This window comes from Nestor notabilis, unplaced genomic scaffold (genome assembly GCF_000696875.1).
Source record: "Nestor notabilis isolate BGI_N333 unplaced genomic scaffold, ASM69687v1 scaffold10129, whole genome shotgun sequence".
NCBI classification, from domain to species: Eukaryota; Metazoa; Chordata; class Aves; order Psittaciformes; family Psittacidae; genus Nestor; species Nestor notabilis.
The window spans coordinates 25,071-42,880 of NW_009943319.1; the positions used below are offsets into that span (position 1 = coordinate 25,071).

The 17,810-nt window shown below is 37.1% G+C and overlaps 1 protein-coding gene across 1 annotated transcript in view; it reads right to left on the minus strand.

The window, feature by feature from the left end:
• Positions 1-2,257: 2,257 nt before the first annotated feature.
• The window catches only part of LOC104411452 (neurobeachin-like), a 104,381-nt gene continuing 88,828 nt past the window's right edge, over positions 2,258-17,810 (minus strand). The window contains 5 exon segments of the mRNA XM_010021872.1: positions 2,258-4,042; positions 6,883-7,034; positions 7,714-7,777; positions 7,779-7,896; positions 11,168-11,269. Coding sequence (XP_010020174.1) covers positions 3,952-4,042; positions 6,883-7,034; positions 7,714-7,777; positions 7,779-7,896; positions 11,168-11,269 — 527 coding nt within the window. The 3' untranslated portion in view covers positions 2,258-3,951.

Below are 17,810 nucleotides of genomic sequence, written 5' to 3' on the forward strand. Positions count from 1 at the left end.
TGTATTGCATAGACACATACATTTCTAGTACTTACTTCCTTCTTTAAATAGCAGTTTAAGTTTTAGGCCATTCATTTTTAGTGTTTGCAAGTAACATACGCACCCCCTCCACACAAAAGCTTAATTAAAACCAGTCCACAACTAAACTCTTGGAAAATGTGAGCATAAACTCCAGCTAGAAGTTGCCAAATGAGATATTTATATGTACTAGATGTCTTGTATCTGGAGGTGGTTCACTTGCTGTTATCAGAAGTCAGGCCTTCACTCCCTGTGTCTGTTACAAATGCTTTTATCACTGGCAGCATGAAGCTTGATTCAAACATCCTGCTTGCTTGTCAGCAGGGCTGATGCACTATATTAAAACAAGCATTCACCACAAGTGTTGTTCACAGGCATCATTTTTAGCTCTACAAACACAACCCATGAGGCTCTCTATCAACATAATCATTATTTACCTAAGACTCTTTCAGTAAATTGAGCCTAACTAGTCTTTTCTCAGCTTAAAATGCAGCAGCCTTTCTTTTACTGTTGCTTTTGTAGACAAAGCAGCATCCTCCTCAATAGTGATAGTATCTGGACAAGGAATAAGCCTTATTGCTGTTGCATCATCCTTCTGTCTTATAATCCAATTCTTAAACTAGGACTAACTGGCAGGAACACAGCCAATAACTGCACATTATGTTCATTGTAGGTATATTTTAGTTGCACCATGTATCTGTAACGCTGCATCTTTCTCAGCTGGGAGATTGAGTTGTGATTGCATTTAACTGGTTTGGTCAAAGCTGCTTCATCTTCCACAGGCAGCTCAGACTCCCTGGAATCAGTAACTCTCATTTCTACAGAGTGAAAAAGGCAAGTCAGCCCAGATTTACTTTGCGGTAGAAATGGGGCAACTAAAGGTTTGGAATAGTCTTGTGAAACAAACTGGAGATCTCTGTATCTTGGGTTTTTTACACTAAGACACATGGCAACAGACAGGTGTATGCTAATGTAATTAACACAAATTAAAAAACAAACAAACCAACAGAAAAAAAATCCACATCCAAACCCCCAAAACAACAAAGATCATTAAATATTCTGGCATAATTCTAACATTTTTCTCTTTAAAAAATAGAAATTAAGTAGAGAGTAAAAGGCAACAGTGATGTTTCACCACAAAAAACGTTATCAAGCTGGTCTGTGTGACTATACCAGCCTGTTAATACACTCTCCTTGTCCCGTGCCTTTGTGGAAACTCCATTTTTTTAACTTAAACCATAATGAAGATGGCATATTATTATTGTTGTTGTTGTTATTACTTGTTTGGGTACCCCTAACTATGAATGTCATGCAGTAGGATAATTTTTTTTTTCATTTTTGTAACCCATGGCCATTTTCTCATACAAAGGTTTGCTTGAGCATAAAACCTTCTAATTTGTGACTAAATCATACTTCATATAATGCTGAGAGACTTCATGCAAACAACAGTACTAATTAAGATTATAGTAATACTGATTTTTTGTTTAACTGCAGTGGTGTATTTTTTTAATTGATTTATTGAATAAAATATGACATTAGGGGCGACACTTGCATAATAATGGAATGGAGGTTGTGACGTACCAATAAACTGTTTCACATGCCACCACTAACATCCTCCCATCTCCTTTCTCATCTCTCCTCCAGACCAAAAGAATCAAGTTTTAGTTTATCTACAATCAAGTTAGTTTAACTTCAAAAGCTTATATAAACAGATATCTGCTAAAATGTATTCTAATAAAGGGTCTCAAATATTGGCTTTAGTTCATTTTGATAATTGTTTTAGGGACCTCAGCATTTCCAAAAGGTAATTTATCTCACCTGTTTTGTTCTGCTATTCAGGGAGTGTAGGTATTTAACTTCCAACATCCAAGTAAGATGAAGGTAATTCCATTTTATTATACATTGAAAGATACCCAAAATGGCTTTCATCAGATCTTTGCTTTCTGAGAGGTCTATTATACAAGATTATTGCCTGTTCACAAGGATCCAAAATATCCCTTACAGGCTTTGATTTTTCACTTCTGCTGATCGAAGTATTTTTAGTAGCTTCTCTTCATGTACTGGCAATCAAAAGAGTTGCAAAACACACTCTGTAACCTCTGTTTTATTTCCTGAGACCCCAGGAAATACAACCACCCAGGCATATAAATATAAGAGAGGATTTCTTAAAATAATTGTCTGTTTCTAATGATAATGTGAATGTTTTGACAAAAAGTTCATTGAAATGAAAAACAATTACTGAATTCTTTGCATATTTTATTTTTCTTTTTGATTTCCAACTCACACACATCTGGCATATTTTACATCTTTGCAATAAAACATGGTTACAATAGCTTAAGGAATTTATATATCCAAAATATTTCACCATGATCTCAAGATGAAATGAACTTGTCTTCCAGATGTTCAATAGTCTCCCAATTCTAAGCTACAAACTCAAGATATTGCTTACAGACGGGTGATGAATAACTTAAATCATTACACTGATCCCCATGATTTCAGAATCTGATAAATACAAACAACAATGAAGAAGGAAATTCAGTGCTAAACTTACTAATACAAGGTGGATAACAAATAAGTAATCACATCAATAAATAATGATATGTTTCGGTGCAAAGTGCCAATACAAAGAATCCATTATCTTTTTAAATAAATGACTGCAAGTGAGTGTAAATTCTGAGAAAATTACATTCCTGTTACATGCCTCATAGCCCTACCGACACAATATGTACATCTATGACAATACAGTCACCAAATATACAAAGAAGAAACATGAATTAAAGTGTATATACCCCTGGGTGTGTAATTTGATCAGTACAATGTGCAGAAAATTATTTTGATAGTTATCATTACGGTATTGTAAAACATGAAGTGCCTTAGTCTGAGTAGCTTAAGGTGAGATTTTCAGAAGAACTGAAAAGAATAACCTCAGACCCCTTTACAATCAAGCTAAGGCTGTCAAATAAACCAAGCTGCTCAGAGGAAAAATAAGGGAAAAAAATCACTGGGGGCTTTCTTGACCATGATTTGTTAATAATCCAGAAGTATAGTACTTTGCCTGTATTGGGAGTCATCAAGCATTGCAAAGCATTAAACTGAACTTCCCTCTTCGCTCCCTTTCTGTCTAGTCCTTGAATTTTAAAGGGAGGAATTTAATTTCTATTGTATAAAGTATAAATATGGCAAATGATGGCTTTTTATCCAAATGCTTCATGAGCAGAATTCCACTTAAGAGGGGTAAAATTTAGATTCAAAAAGTAAAAAAAACAAAAAAAGTGTTGGTGGAAATGTCAAAATTACTGTTTGCGCCCATATTCAACCCTTTAACACAAGCTGTACCCTTAGGCAGATCTCCAGTTCGATTTGTGTGAATGCACCTGTTCCTTCAAGACATCAGGTTTAAAGTACATGCAAGTTGTAACTCCACAATAAAATTAAGAAACAGTTTTGTTCTTTATACAAGGTTTTACTTTTACAAAAGTATCCCTTTAAAGTTAAGATGTGCATCTGATGTACAAAGTATCAAACGTATTTTTTTATCTCAGCTTGAAAAGAGGCTGGAGATGGGATGCATGTTAGGTTCAAAGCCTAAATATTGAAATAACTGGAATCAAGGTTCCCCAGAATTTTCAAAAGTCTCTTGTGGCGCATCCTACTACCTTTTCTCAATAAACAAAGATATATGAAATAATTACCAAAACATCTCCTAATTCATATAATTTACATGATACAAGCTTGCTTTTCAGCAGCTGGTGTTCAGTTGTGAAAAAACACACAAAGTAAAATGGTTGCTGACTACAATGTACAGCTATTGCTGGGTGTAATGGAATGTACAACGGAGGTCAATGCAGACGTGATTTTCCACCAGAGACTACACCTTTCATTGCAGCACTTGTGCTCTCTGCTTTACCTGGGTTTTCAGTTCTTCATTCCACTTCAGTATCTGTTCTGATGTTCATAATGCCACCGGTTAAAATCTATATTAAAAGCTACGATGCTGCCAGAAGCCATGCCAGTAATCAGAGTTCTGAAAAAGATGGAAAAGATGGTCCTGTTAATACTTTACCTTCTCAAGCAATGGCTTAGCATAAACAGCAAAGAAGCTAAAAGAACAAGGCCCTTTTCACAACACTGTCTAAAGATTAAATTCATGGGTGGGATTCAGTTTGCAATGGAGACGCTACATTGAGGTGTTGACATATAAGCCAAACTTCTACATTCCCAGTCAGTCATTCCATCATAGAAAGCTATCAAATTGGTCAAGTATGATTTCTTCCTTGCTGAATCCATATTGACTACTCCTGATTATCTTCCTTTCCTCCACATGCTTAAAGATGACATCCAGGATGAGCTGTTCCATCACCTTTCCAGGAGATGATGCTGACTGTAGTTTCCACTGTCCTTCTTGCCTTTTTCAAGGACTGCCTTTCCTCCAGTCCTCAGGGACCTATCCTGCTTTCCATGGCCTTTCAAAGATGATGGAGAGTGGCTTAGCGATAACATCCGTCACCTCCCTCAGCACTTGTGGGTGCATCCCTTTGGGCCCATGGATTTGTGGATGTCAAGTTTGCCTAGGTGATCTCTAACCTGCTCCTCTTGACCAAGGGAAAGTCTCCTTTCTCCAAACTTCTTTGCCTCCAGGTTCTGAGGTTACTGAGGGCTGACCTTAGAAATAAGACTGAAGCGAAGAAAGCATTCAGTAACTCTGCCTCCTCTGTACATTTCATCACCAGGGCACCCACTCCATTCAGCAGTGGGCCCACATTTTCCCTTGTCTTCTTTTTACTACTGATGTACTCAAGGAAGCCCTTCTTGTCCTTGGCATCCCTTGCTAGATTTAATTCTGAATGGATCTTAGCCTTCCCTAGCTTCCTTAGCCTCCCTGCGTACTCTGAGCACATTCCTATACTCCTCCCAAGTGGCCTGTCTCTTCTTCCACCCTCCATAAACTTCCTTCCTCCACTTGAGTTTTGCCAGAAGCTCCTTGCTCGTCCATGCAGGTCTCCTCCACCTTTTGTTTGATCTAGAGGTTCATTCAGTTGCTGTCACATAGGTAAAAGCATCATGCCACCTGAGATGCTCTCGCATACCCTGTCCTGCCTTGCCGTCAGCTGCCTCTACAGAAAGGTATAGGTCTCTACTAGGTCCTTTGCCATATGTGCCACACCAGGTAAGTACCTCAGACCTCCAAGGTATCTCAAACAGTACTAACAGGCTATGGTTAGGCCACCGAATTAGGCCCTAACCAGCACCTTCAATGCAGCCTGAGACCAATTCTCTATGGGTCAATAGGCATGTACTTTAGGGTGACCTTAATTGTCCTCCAGACTTCACAGTCTCTAGCAAGTAAATTGCCATGGTTCTTACAAAGCATAGTCTCATAGCTCACATAAAGTCACCTACACCAAAACACTTTCATTCAGATGTTTTCGAACTGAGCTGGATATTTTAGGCACCTTGTGCCACTGGAGGTATTCCAGGATGACTGACATGTCTATGCTGGCTGGCAGCTGGGACACAGGACTTGCGGAACGCTCTGCATTTGAAGCTACAGCTGGGATCAACTGGATATCCTACAGCCTCCCAGAAAGAAAGAGATGCCTCTGTGAAGACAACTGAACTGATCCCTTCATCATAAGCTGATCACACCTTGGTACTCCTAAAGAGTTTCATATTGAAAAGTAGCCCCATACTTACGTTGCTTTGGTGGCAATAGTTGAAGTGATTTTCCAGTTATCACATATCCTCTAATTCTGGTAGCTGAGATTTAAAATTGGATTAGATATCTATAACCACTTCTATCAAACCATACAATAGCCATTCTCTGCTTAATTACATGACTAAAGCTAAGCAGGTACTGAAAGCACTTTGCACAGCTGGGGCTACCCAGACTGGTATTACAATAAGGGATAAAGAAAATAAGCTAGCGGAAGTTTTTTGCAGTGTAAATGAATCTCTTCAAACAGAGCACAGGAGTGTATGCATAAACTGGCAAAGTTCCAGAGTGAATAGGCCTCTTTCAGTAACTTAGTTTCAATTAGACTAGGTGATTTTGTTGCTTTACAAAATGGGTACATAGCACAGGAATGCTGAAACATGTAAGAAAAATAAACTGAAATGAATGCTGTATGATGTTTCTAATATCCTGTGAATTCTTTGCATGTCATGAGTTTGTATATTAATAAGAAATACAAGACTTATGCATGATGCAAACAGTGAATCCACTCACAACCCTGTATAAATGAAATGTATAGACTTACGTTATAATCACATTACAATAAAAGACTGAGGGACCAGTTTCCTATATCTTTTATATTTACAGTGTGCATTTTAGTGATGCAATAGTGTCTGCAAAAATCTAGGCTTGTACTCTGCATCTTCATTGCTCAAGGTCAAAGGAAAGGACCACACTCACTCCTGGTGCATAGATCCACTGATAATATTGCACATTATCGTCCAGATGCAACCCCAAGAAATTCTCAAGCTCTACATAGCTGAAAATCAGAAATGTACCACAAAATTTTGTAATCGATTAAGGCATTGGTTAAGAGTCACTACTGCATTCTAACCCAGTCTGACTATTCCTCTATTCGTAAGTTAATATAATTTTACTCATATTTTGCTAGCTGAGTCTCTGGCTTACTGACTTCAATGATGTAAGACCTCACCTTAATGTTAAGTGCTTGTGCTATGAAACTCAATGATCAGAAAAAATGCAGAGTCAGATAAATCAAGAAGATAACAACTAGGGTAATGATTTTGTACCTGTTAACAACTGCATACCATAAATTCATACCTGAAAGTTCATGGAGATGTATAATTAGCAAAATTTTACCATTTACATACAAATATTAACAACAAACTCACCTCTGGTCATGAGACAGATCCATAGCTCTTATGCCAGCATCACAGCCAGGGTAAATATAGAGCTGCTTGAAGTCACAGGCCTGCCATACTTCCACTACACCATTGTCTCCCCCTGTCACCAAGTTCTGCCCATCACTGCTCAAGAGGATGGCCTTCAGGAGGAAAAGGCAAAACCCAATCACACAGTTAGCTTTTATGGAAACAGGCCAATATTACAAAAAATTAATCAACTTAGAAGCATCTAGTTTGCTCTGCCCACTTTAAATTTGAAGAAAAAAGCTCCCACTCCTCTTTTACCCCAACCAAAAAGTAAAACAATGATGTCATTATAAACATGGTACACAACCAAAAGGTATTTAACTGAATCTGCCAAGACTTGAGTTCTGCACACAACATTTCAATGTTTGCCCTACAATACTCAGTGCCACCACTAACACCTAAAGCAGAACAGTGATCTGCATTCCTAATGCTGCTGCAAGTGTTAGTGACAGAGCAGAGCCTTGAAAGCAAAAATTCATGTCTTGGCTAATAAATGAAGAATGGATACTTTTCAAACCATTTTGTTTTAAAGACACTGAAATTTAATTGCAAACAAAAATTCCAGGAATCATGTGGGACCATGAACAATTTGTTCTTATTTATTCTGGAAAAGTGCAAGTGCACTTTTGCATTTGGAGATGGAGACGAGAGGATCTGTGTTTGAACAGGACTTAACCAGGAGGTGGCAATTTTCCAAATGTGATTTCCTTTAAATCACATGGCACATAAATTCAATTTATTTTAAGAAATAAAGGCAAGACATAACAAATATTTGTTTGCATTAAGATTTACCCTGGTTGAATCATTGATCTCCATCTGAGCTAAGAGTTTGCCATTAATGCTGAAATTGCTGAAAGTAGATGATGCAGTGACCTTCACTAGATACTGAAATTAAGCGAGGATACAAGCAGTTTTCTGTTCCTTCCAGGGCTCTCAGCAAATCTCCAGTAATTGTGTGTACCAGACAAGGACCTTCTGTATATGGAAGCATAATATATCTTACATTTGCTGCTTATACAAACTCTATATGCTGTGCACAAAGGCAATGCATAATACACATTTATATCACAATAGATGCAATGTTTGCTGAAAGAATTTAAAATATGCAACAGAAAAGGAAATGCAAGAGCTAGCGTATTAAGAAAATATATATAACATTCCTAAAAGTGGTAATTTATTGTTTACTCAAACTGGTACAAGTTTTCATGAATCTATCTTCTAAAATATTCTTTCCTCTTTCCAAGCATTCAGAAGCCTGTCTTACTGTTTTCCTCCAACACCATGAACTTTTTAGTCTGCCCATTCACATTAAACAGATGGAGCCCTACCAGTGACTAGTAGGAGCAACTCCCAGAGGGCATATAATCATATCACTGCATATTTCCCCTATAGACAATGGCAGTTCCTGTAGGTCCTCTCCCCCAATGACACACTATATGCATAGATTTCAGTCTTGAATTGTTTTAACAATGGGAGTTATCTTACAGCCAAGAGTTACTATGATATTTGGACTATAAGAGCTCTTAGGAAATCACACTGTAACTGCACTACTCCAGAGGGATTTTCATGAGAGATTTAAGCATCTTTTTATTACTTCTGATGAAAGAAAAAAAAGACCTATGAAAACTAAAATATACATTTTAAGATGCAAAACTAGGCTACTTCCATTTCAAGATCTATGAAAAAAGCTCTTTTGAAAGTGAGATCTGTATTCCTACTAAGAAAAAAGAGTCTCTTCTGTGATAAATGTAAAGAGTCACAGTAAATACTAAATGTTTGGTTTTGTGAATCACAAGATACTCCTAGACAGCACAGTAATCTCTTCCTTATACAACTAGCTCATGACCCTGGAAGTAAATTCATAGTGGCAGACTCAGCCACCTCATGCTAAGCCTTTCTAACTTTTCTGAAATGCACACAGCAGCTGGGTCTGCCCAAGTAGAAGGAATCACAGCATCAGTGAATTTGTGTGTAAGCCCTCTGGTTCAGGTTTTTATCTGTGTTTGCATAAAGCCTTATGCAGAGAGACCTGAAGCCTGACTGGGCCTATGGGATATGACTGCAATGGAATTAATTTATTTTCTCAAACAGCTGAGTTTCAGCTTTGGAAATACTGAAGTGCCAGAATGTTGTAAGTGATGCCTCCACCATTAGAATAATTACCATGTTGGATTTTTCAAAAGAAGAATGTAATACATTCATAGCTAAGTGGTCACAGACATGAAAAGGCCCGAAGAAAATATGATTTAGGATGCTCTGTAAAGACATATAGACTGACTGCTCTGTTTTGGGATTGTTGGATAAGAACATGCAAGCATCAACCTGAAACACAGGAGTTTTCTCAGAGGAGTCTTATATGTGCTGGTTCCCTGCCTCTGCAGATTCTCCAGTGCTGTCTGAGCATGTTATCACAGTGCTGCAGCCAGCTCCAGTGGGACAGCCTTCCCATGAGGGAGCACAGGCAGCACTGAGGCAGGACAGCAAAGCAACCACACCATGAAATGCAATCAGAGAAACTGGAAAGGGACTGGAAAGGACCGAAACTAAAGCCTTAAAGCAGGAACCTGCTGGAAACTAGCAGTAAGGGATTTTCTCTCTGTGTTTGTATATGGGCTAGAGTTTGAAAAGGAAGAACATGAGAAGAGTAACTCAGAGGGCAGACAGGGCCTCCATTTCTCTTGATCAACTACAAACATTCTGGATCTAATATAATTTGGTCCTCCAGCAGCCTTTACCTCTAAAATCATATAAATTACCAAAACATTACATACATAATGAAGCAGAAGATAACAGAATACAGATTACAGCAGTAAGAGTATGTAAAGCTGCCTTAAAAGATAAGAGAGAGCAGTACTGCAACAAAAAAACTTTAGGTTCAGCACCACTGTACTTTTTTTTCACAAATTACTTGACTTTGCCTATGACTGTTATGTAGTATGTCATTACAAGAGTTAATGACCCATCAGGGTTTCCTGTTAAAAATGCCTTTACTCAATAGTTTTACACTCAGCATTGAAAATAAATGTTGAGCTCTGAGGCAGTATAAAAGATGATAACCCAGGAGCTTGGTCTGTGTGCAACACCAGGCAGAACAAGCATCACATCTGTCTTAGCCTCAGAAGCAGCAAACTTTTTAAACAGGAGTATAAAGATATCCATGGGGATGAATAAAACTTTCATCATTGTAGACAGAGAAAGCAAGTAGCTGGATGTGGATGTAGGAGTGGAGTGGAAATGAGATAGGATGATATATATGAAGAAGAACCTTAAGGGAGGACAAGAGTAATGTAAAGAAAGGAAATGTAAATAAGGGAGAAGAGATAATGTAGCACAAAAGAAAGGAAGAGAGAAGGAAGAGGAGGGAAAGGCAAACAGGAAAGGAAAAAAGAAAAAGACGTGAAGTTTGCCAAATTAAGAAAAAAAGCTGAATGACAGAGGGCTGTGGGAGAAGAAAAGTGCACATGGGATTAAGGCAAAAAGGAGAAAGTGGGCAGAACAAGCAAAATGGAACAAATGAAAGAGAAACAGAATAAGGAAAGATGAAGCAAACACTCATTGAGGCAGGTGCTTCATTTACATTGATTACCTGCTATACAGAAGAATGCTGCAGGTATGGAAAGGCATTTTGAACATTTGTGTTAGCAATTGTTGGATACTCTGGGCTCCATAGATAAGTATCAGGGAGAAAGTGTGAACAGATGGTTAGGAAAGTTTAGTAGAACCTGCAGATTCCTCATTATTTGGAATCCACCACAAAAACCCCTACTGGATGAAGTGCTGTCCACAGATTAAAACCCAAGCAAATTAATCCTGCTTCCCTTGCCAAGGATACTGAGGTCAGTCCTACAAACTACCATTCTATTAAGAACAGGGTGGAGAATATGGAGCTGGCCTTTCCCAAACCCTACATATAGGTCTCTATCAAAAAGGGTTGGTTTTTTTTCAAAATCAATGGATGTCATTATGAATTATTGTATACATTTTTATTGACTACTTTTCCAGATCTGGGAGGAATAGCAGCATAGGCTGATAGTTGGAAGGAACTTAATTTGTGTCTAAACCTAGTAAGTCCGGAGAGTAAGTAATAACATTGAAAGTAAGCTACTGCAGATTCCTCCAGAAATACAACACATCTCAGCAGAGGAGACTGAATAATTGAAGTATGTGTGGCTTGAGGGAAGACTGAGAAGTACCAGAAAAAAAGCTCTACAAATATTAATACTTAAATCATAAAAACATTTCTGACCTTTAGCACCACTGATAACAAGTCCCAGCTCTGCACAGACCGACACACAGACAACTTCATGGTCATGACCAGTTAGAACAGCGCGAGGAGCTGGATAATCACCTGTTAAAAAAAAACAAACAAAAAAACCCCCAAAACAACAAACACACAAGAAGAAAACAAAAACCAGGAAACAACAGAGCAATGCCATACCAGAGCTGTTTTATCAACAAAAGAAAGGACTTTGCTGTAATTTGCCATAAGTGAGTAAGCACCAGGGAGGTACAGTGTGCTTAAATATAACGCTTAGGTTTCTGAGCAAAATACTTTCAGGTAACATAAAGTTTCATAAGCACAGCTTTCCGAAACATTAAGAATTTTTTTTTGGTTTAGAAATCACATGTTTATAATACCCAAATAATAACAATACATAGCTGGTTTATGACCTAAAAATAATGTGTAAATGCATATTTCAGATAAAGAACACAAAGTGTGGTGGTATTAGAAGAAGCTGTAATGTACAGGTCTGCTTGTCAAACATATATGTTTCCAGACTTCTGCTAGGAACTTAAAGAGTAGCATGAGTTGAGGATGTTTGTGTATTAACAATCATCATTTGCTTCATGAAACTGGGGGCAGGAAAAGAAGAGAGGAGGAACAGCACTGTAGTAGAAAGACACTACTATTGCATAGACATTATTGATTCAGAAACACATTGAATGCTTATAGATTAAAATCATACCTAAAAATGGTTATGTGTATACATCATTTTATATGTATCACTATAGACACCTGTGCCATTTTTATCACATTTAATTTATTAAAAAGTAGGATAGACTACTCCCTAAATATTTATTTTTCATATTCAAGAGTGAAATGTATTTTATTTGGGGTTCAGACAATTGGGCATTTATGGAGCGTTTATATGACAAATAGCAACATTTCTGTTGCCTCTAATAATAACAGATGCTGACATCTTAGAAGTGGAACACCTATATGCAGTTAAAGAATTGTTCAGTATTTGATATCACTTTGCCAGGCAAAGTTAATCAGTAACAAAAAATTAGCAACTCAGTAGATACCACAAATTTCATCTGGTTATGATGAAATATAGAAAATTGGGAAATCCCAAAGGACTGGAGCTCTGCCAGTGTAGTTCAAATACTTAAAAAAGATAAAAGAAATGATCTAGAGAACTACAGATGAATTGCTGTAATGTTAATCCTATGCAAAATAACAAAATAGTTAATCCACAGTTTTGTCAACAAAGAATTGGAAGCAAAAATTTCATTAATGCCAGTCACTGCAATGAGAGTCTTGTCGAGCAAGCTTCTTATCTGTTTTTGACAGGATGACAGGTATAGCTGATAAAGATGTCTATGTTAAAATGGCTTCCATGTATTTTTTTCAAGGTATTCGTGTTAGTAGAACAATGTTTTGATCTAAACCTATTTTATATGAAATTGACTGTGGACAACAACATGGATGGCACAGAAGATGGTTCAATGAGAGATCCTAAATGTTTTTAACCATAGAAAGGTATCTACTATGAGCTACATATTAGGATATTGGAAAGTAGGGTGTCCAGTTAGGAGCTGGGAATTGATTCTTGATCAAATACTAACAAATAATGTTATATACAGTATAATATAAAATCTCTGCTGGTAATATATGGTTGCATATAAAACCGATACAAAGATTCATGGGCAACCATAAAATGAAGAGAGAACATTCTTTGCATTGCCTAGTTAAATTAAAAGGTAGAAAAATGTCTTTAATTTTATTTATTTTTAATACAGTCAGGTGGAAGGTTGATGCTCCTGCCCAAGCACAAGCTCTGCTCACTGAGGAGACTCTGTTCAGGAAGACAGTGAGACAGAGAAGGATTTATGGAGCCAGAAAGGAAAGCTTCCTCCACATTAACTTTCAGTGCAATACCCTAGAATAGCGAATAGGAGTTGAGAACTATCCTGCCACTGTAGACCAGAAAGATTAAAGTCATGTACCCACATTTGCAGAAATAAGTTTAAAGGAGGGTCATAACTGATACAGGAAATAAGACAGGAGGCTGCACAGTGTTTAAAGTGTTTTCTTTTTTCACTACACAGAAAGTAAAGCAGTCACTTGACCAGTGTAGCTGGGAGTCACAGGTGTAAAAGATGTCAGATAACCCAGAAATTTATCTTGCAACTAATAGCACAGTGAGGTCCAATGGGTGAATGGCTGCACACATTTCAACCCTGTGATAAAATGCAGTTTTGTAACTGGAAAAGCAAACACTAAAAGAAACTAAAAAAGGAACTACCCGAGTTGCTAAGCAATATTGCATGAGTTTCTGAAAGACATGCATTAGGAATGGAGGCTTGGATAGATTTCTGTGAGTCTATGAACTTAGTCTTTTTTATTGCAGACACTCACATCATATAAACCTATTAATAAATTAAGGAAATGTCTATCTGGGTATGTAACTTGGAAGGATGTTCCAGACCTTTCCTATTCTAAAGGAGAGAAATACTCTGATTTGCAGTACGAATTTATTCTTGTCTACCTTGTATCTATTTCTTCTTGTGTCAGCGTTGTCCTTTAGCATTAGGTCTTCTCCCTCTCTTGTGTTTTTTCCTTCCATGTACTTACAGAATAAATCAGCCCTCTTGGTCTTTCTTCCTCTGTTAAACAAACCAAACTCCTTTGAAGTGGCAGACTTGCCATTTTTTAGTCATTGCAGCAACCCATTTCTGTGCTGTCTTGCTCCAGTTCTGTCTTAAAATTTGGGTAGCCAGAACTGTATGTAACACTCTTGAAAATTTAGCATGAATCTACAGTATTTCTTGACAAACCTTAACATCTCCCCTCATCAAAATTTTAATAATAATTCCATGTATTTTACTATCTTTCTGAACCAGCTGAGAACCACCAACCATGGATTTAAAGACTTCAGTTTTGGATGCAATAGTACAGGGTGGCTCAATCTACCTGGTTTTATCGGTGCCTAGCATAGACACATTAACACTTTCCTAGCATTTATGAAAATAGCTACCCCAGTAAATCCTAGTTTCCCAATCTTGAACCTAGCCTGCAAGAAAGAAATTGTTCTGGTCTGGAAACTGAAGATGTGAACAGAAAACTGGGCTTTACTCCTGGGATAGGACTGTAGTTGGAAGAAACAGAGAAAGATGATTTGTGTATCTCATCAAAGATTACCTATATTTTGAGATTTAGATTTTTATAATTTCCCCATCAAGGTTGATGTTCAGAATCTCATCTCCTTTTGATTTTTTTTTTCCCTCCAAGTGTATAACAGAAAAGTGGGGAAAAAAAAACCAACTCAAAAAACCACAAACTTTCCATCTTTTTTTTTTTTTCCTTCTGTATGTCCTCCTGGGAAAACTATGCTTAAGGGTCACCAAATTATGCTTCTGTTTAAAATTATGCTTAAGAGTCATCTTGGCTTAAGCTCTGATTACAGAAGTATATACAGCAGCAGTATCAGATTGCAAGGGTGAGAGACTGAAATTATTAGATGGTAAGAAATTTTTAAGGGTAAAGAAATAATGCAGTTTCCAAAAGGGCATTTTCCTTAGTGTTTCTTAGGAAAACACTTTAATATCATGAAACTGTAAAATGCCAGAATATGAAAAATGAACATATTTAATTGACCTTGATTTTTATCAGAAACAGCTGCTTATAAGAACTGCTTATAAGAAACAACTGCTCTGAATTATAGATCTTTGAGTCCTATTACTCAGTAAATACAAATTAATAATGGAATATCATTAATAGGAGTAACAGTCTAACAGTAATTGAAAATGGGATTTTTCTCTTCAGGGCTCTGTGAAAAAATTATTCAGCGACGCTTTCTACAGGAAAAGCTGTGGCATGGGGAACAGAACCTCAGTCATATTACATTTTATTGCTACGGACAGAAGTTGTGAACTCCACGAATCATTCAAAATCTAGCAAAATATTCTGTCACTGTCACATCACCAGTGATAGATGCAGCCAGAGGTCAAAGGCTGAAGCTCTGAGAATTGCAGGTGAAAATATCCTACCTAAACACTGAGATACCATCACTGTAAACTCCCTGTAATTTCCCCAAAGGAGCACCTTTGAACTGAATTACTAGAGGGCAGATGGAAAAAATAATAATCTGCGTTGTGTTTCAAAACAAATAAGCTTTTCTACAAAGTCTAAAATAAAATTAGTCTTGCCTTCCCTTTCAAAAATGTAATGCTTAATTCTATTGTAAGGTTCTTCTGGAACAAATGGTGCTCTTGCATTGTAATGAAAATAAAAGAAGAAAGAGAACAGACAGTGTTACTATTTCTCTCATACTGTCATTTTCCAAGAATTATGTACAGATTGCTATGGGCACATATCTAAGAGTTTTCTGTGTAAAGAAACATAAGAGCACAAGGCAAATTTCAGCCTCCATTTCATCTCTGACTTTGACGGAAGCAAGTACAATGCTATAGCTAAATTCCTTATTGAAAATAATTTATTTTACTATTTACTTTACTATTAACACTTTTGAGGGGATATTCATCTGAAAAAAAAATCTTGCAAAACACTATGGCTTTCACGGAAGTGAAAATGTAACAGCTGCCTTGAATTTCTACCATCAGAAAAAAAACATCCTGTAGCTTGATCAATATGTAAGTCTATGAGCAATAAATAGGAATATTTCAAAGTAGGAAATATTCAATAACAAAGTCCACAACTTCAGAGAACAATGGTTGTAAAAGAAAGATTTCTGACCAAAATATAGTCATATATTCAAAATATTCCCAGCTCTGGCAGAACTGGTTTATTTGCTGAAGAATGTGAGCAGTATTGCATGTATCTACAAACAATTCACACAGGAGAGTGGCATTTCAGGTACCTTGCACCTATCCAGGCCTTAAAAGGAAAAACACAGTGGAGGAGAGGAGAGTAAGGATTTGCAGCTTCTCTTCCCATTTCTTCCACTAAATTGCTTGGGAACTTTGGCAAGTTGCTGAACCACCCTGCACTGTACAGCCCCAGCAAAACATTGGCACAGACATCTGCTGGTAAAATGGTAGATATAACTGCATTAGTGCAGCTGTCTTATTGGCTCATTTATCTTTGCATAGCAGTCTTATAAGAGAGATGTCTGGCTATCACAGGTGGTGCCGGTAAAGATTACACACTAGTTTTCAAAGAGCTGCTACTCTGGCCAAACAGTGCTAGGATACTGTACTTTAAAAATTAATATCTAAATTGTGCAAACATAAAAGTACCATAATAACTCTTTAACAGCCAAAGCAGATTGTATGTGTGCCAATGTGCTTTGTGCAGGACCTTCAGACAGCCATCCAGTCCACTTAATACAGAACACACGGGTGGCTATTTTGAAACTGATGCCCTTTCAAAGTTAAACTAGGGCATATTAAAACACAGAGCGATATAAAAGAATAAGTGAATATTCTGAGTTCAGAATAACTATTCTTTCAAGGCACAAACTCATGAAACCCATGATGTTCACAATTCAAAACTGTTTAAAAAATACGTTATGCAAAAGGCACACATAAAGGTATACTTCACGACAGACTTTAAAAAAGTGCAGCTGAAGCGCAGGTTAACTTAACAAGGATCTTTTATGGTAGCAGTCACCCTCCCTTTCAGGTACATACTGAATACACTCACTTGGAGTAGATGAATTGTTAGCACCTCTGAGGATTATGTTATAATGCTAAACAAACTCAGATCAGGGCTGACTGATAGACACAATATTTTCCAATGGTCAGCACAGTTCCCTTAGAAAAACCAGGGTTAACTCTCACACCTTTTGCGACCATCCTCTCGGAAGCTACAATAGGTAATGAGAAATGTCAAGTCCTAAGATCAATGAAATTTCAGGCTCTAGGGACAAAACAGGAATAGCATTGATCCTTTTAAAGAACACCAGTCAGAGGGTGAATGTAATATATTGCACAGAGAGACTCAAGAGGATAAACGGCCAAGTCCAACATACTTACCTGACAAAAAATTCAATCAGCTTTTAGCACAAGCTGCCTAGCCTTCCTTTCTTTCATGCAGGAGTCTGATTCCAATTAAAGTGTGCAAATTAATTTTTATCACTTCCAAATTAGTTTCTGAATTTGTGTCTGTTTCAGATGAAAGCATCTGTCCTTCACTTTTCTGCAATTCTATCATCCACTTTGGTATCTGTTCAAAGACTTGGAGATAATTCTCATTTTCAAAGTCACTTGTTTGAAAGCAACATTCAATAAAGCAATCATAAAAATACAAAAATAAAACAACTACAATGATACATGTTGAACTCCAGGGCATACCATGCACTCTCTTTGCTCCTTTATGTGATTACTAATAGAGCTGCTATGTGAAAACAAATTTGTATACAAATTTGTATACAAATTAGCACTTAGTTAAAACAAATCCCTATATTTTCTAAGATAAAAAACGTCAAAACACAAATTGTCAAATGTCATCACAACAATTTTTCTACTCGATCTCTTAGAATTGAAAAGATTTACATTTGCAAGATCACTTCAAAGAATTAAAATAAGCAAACTATGCCTTTTGCGTGTGCCATGTCTTCTTAAAGGAAAACAGATTTCTCTCACTGTTCTCTCAACTGCAGCAGATTTATATAATGTGTTCATCCACTTAATAAGGTGCAGAT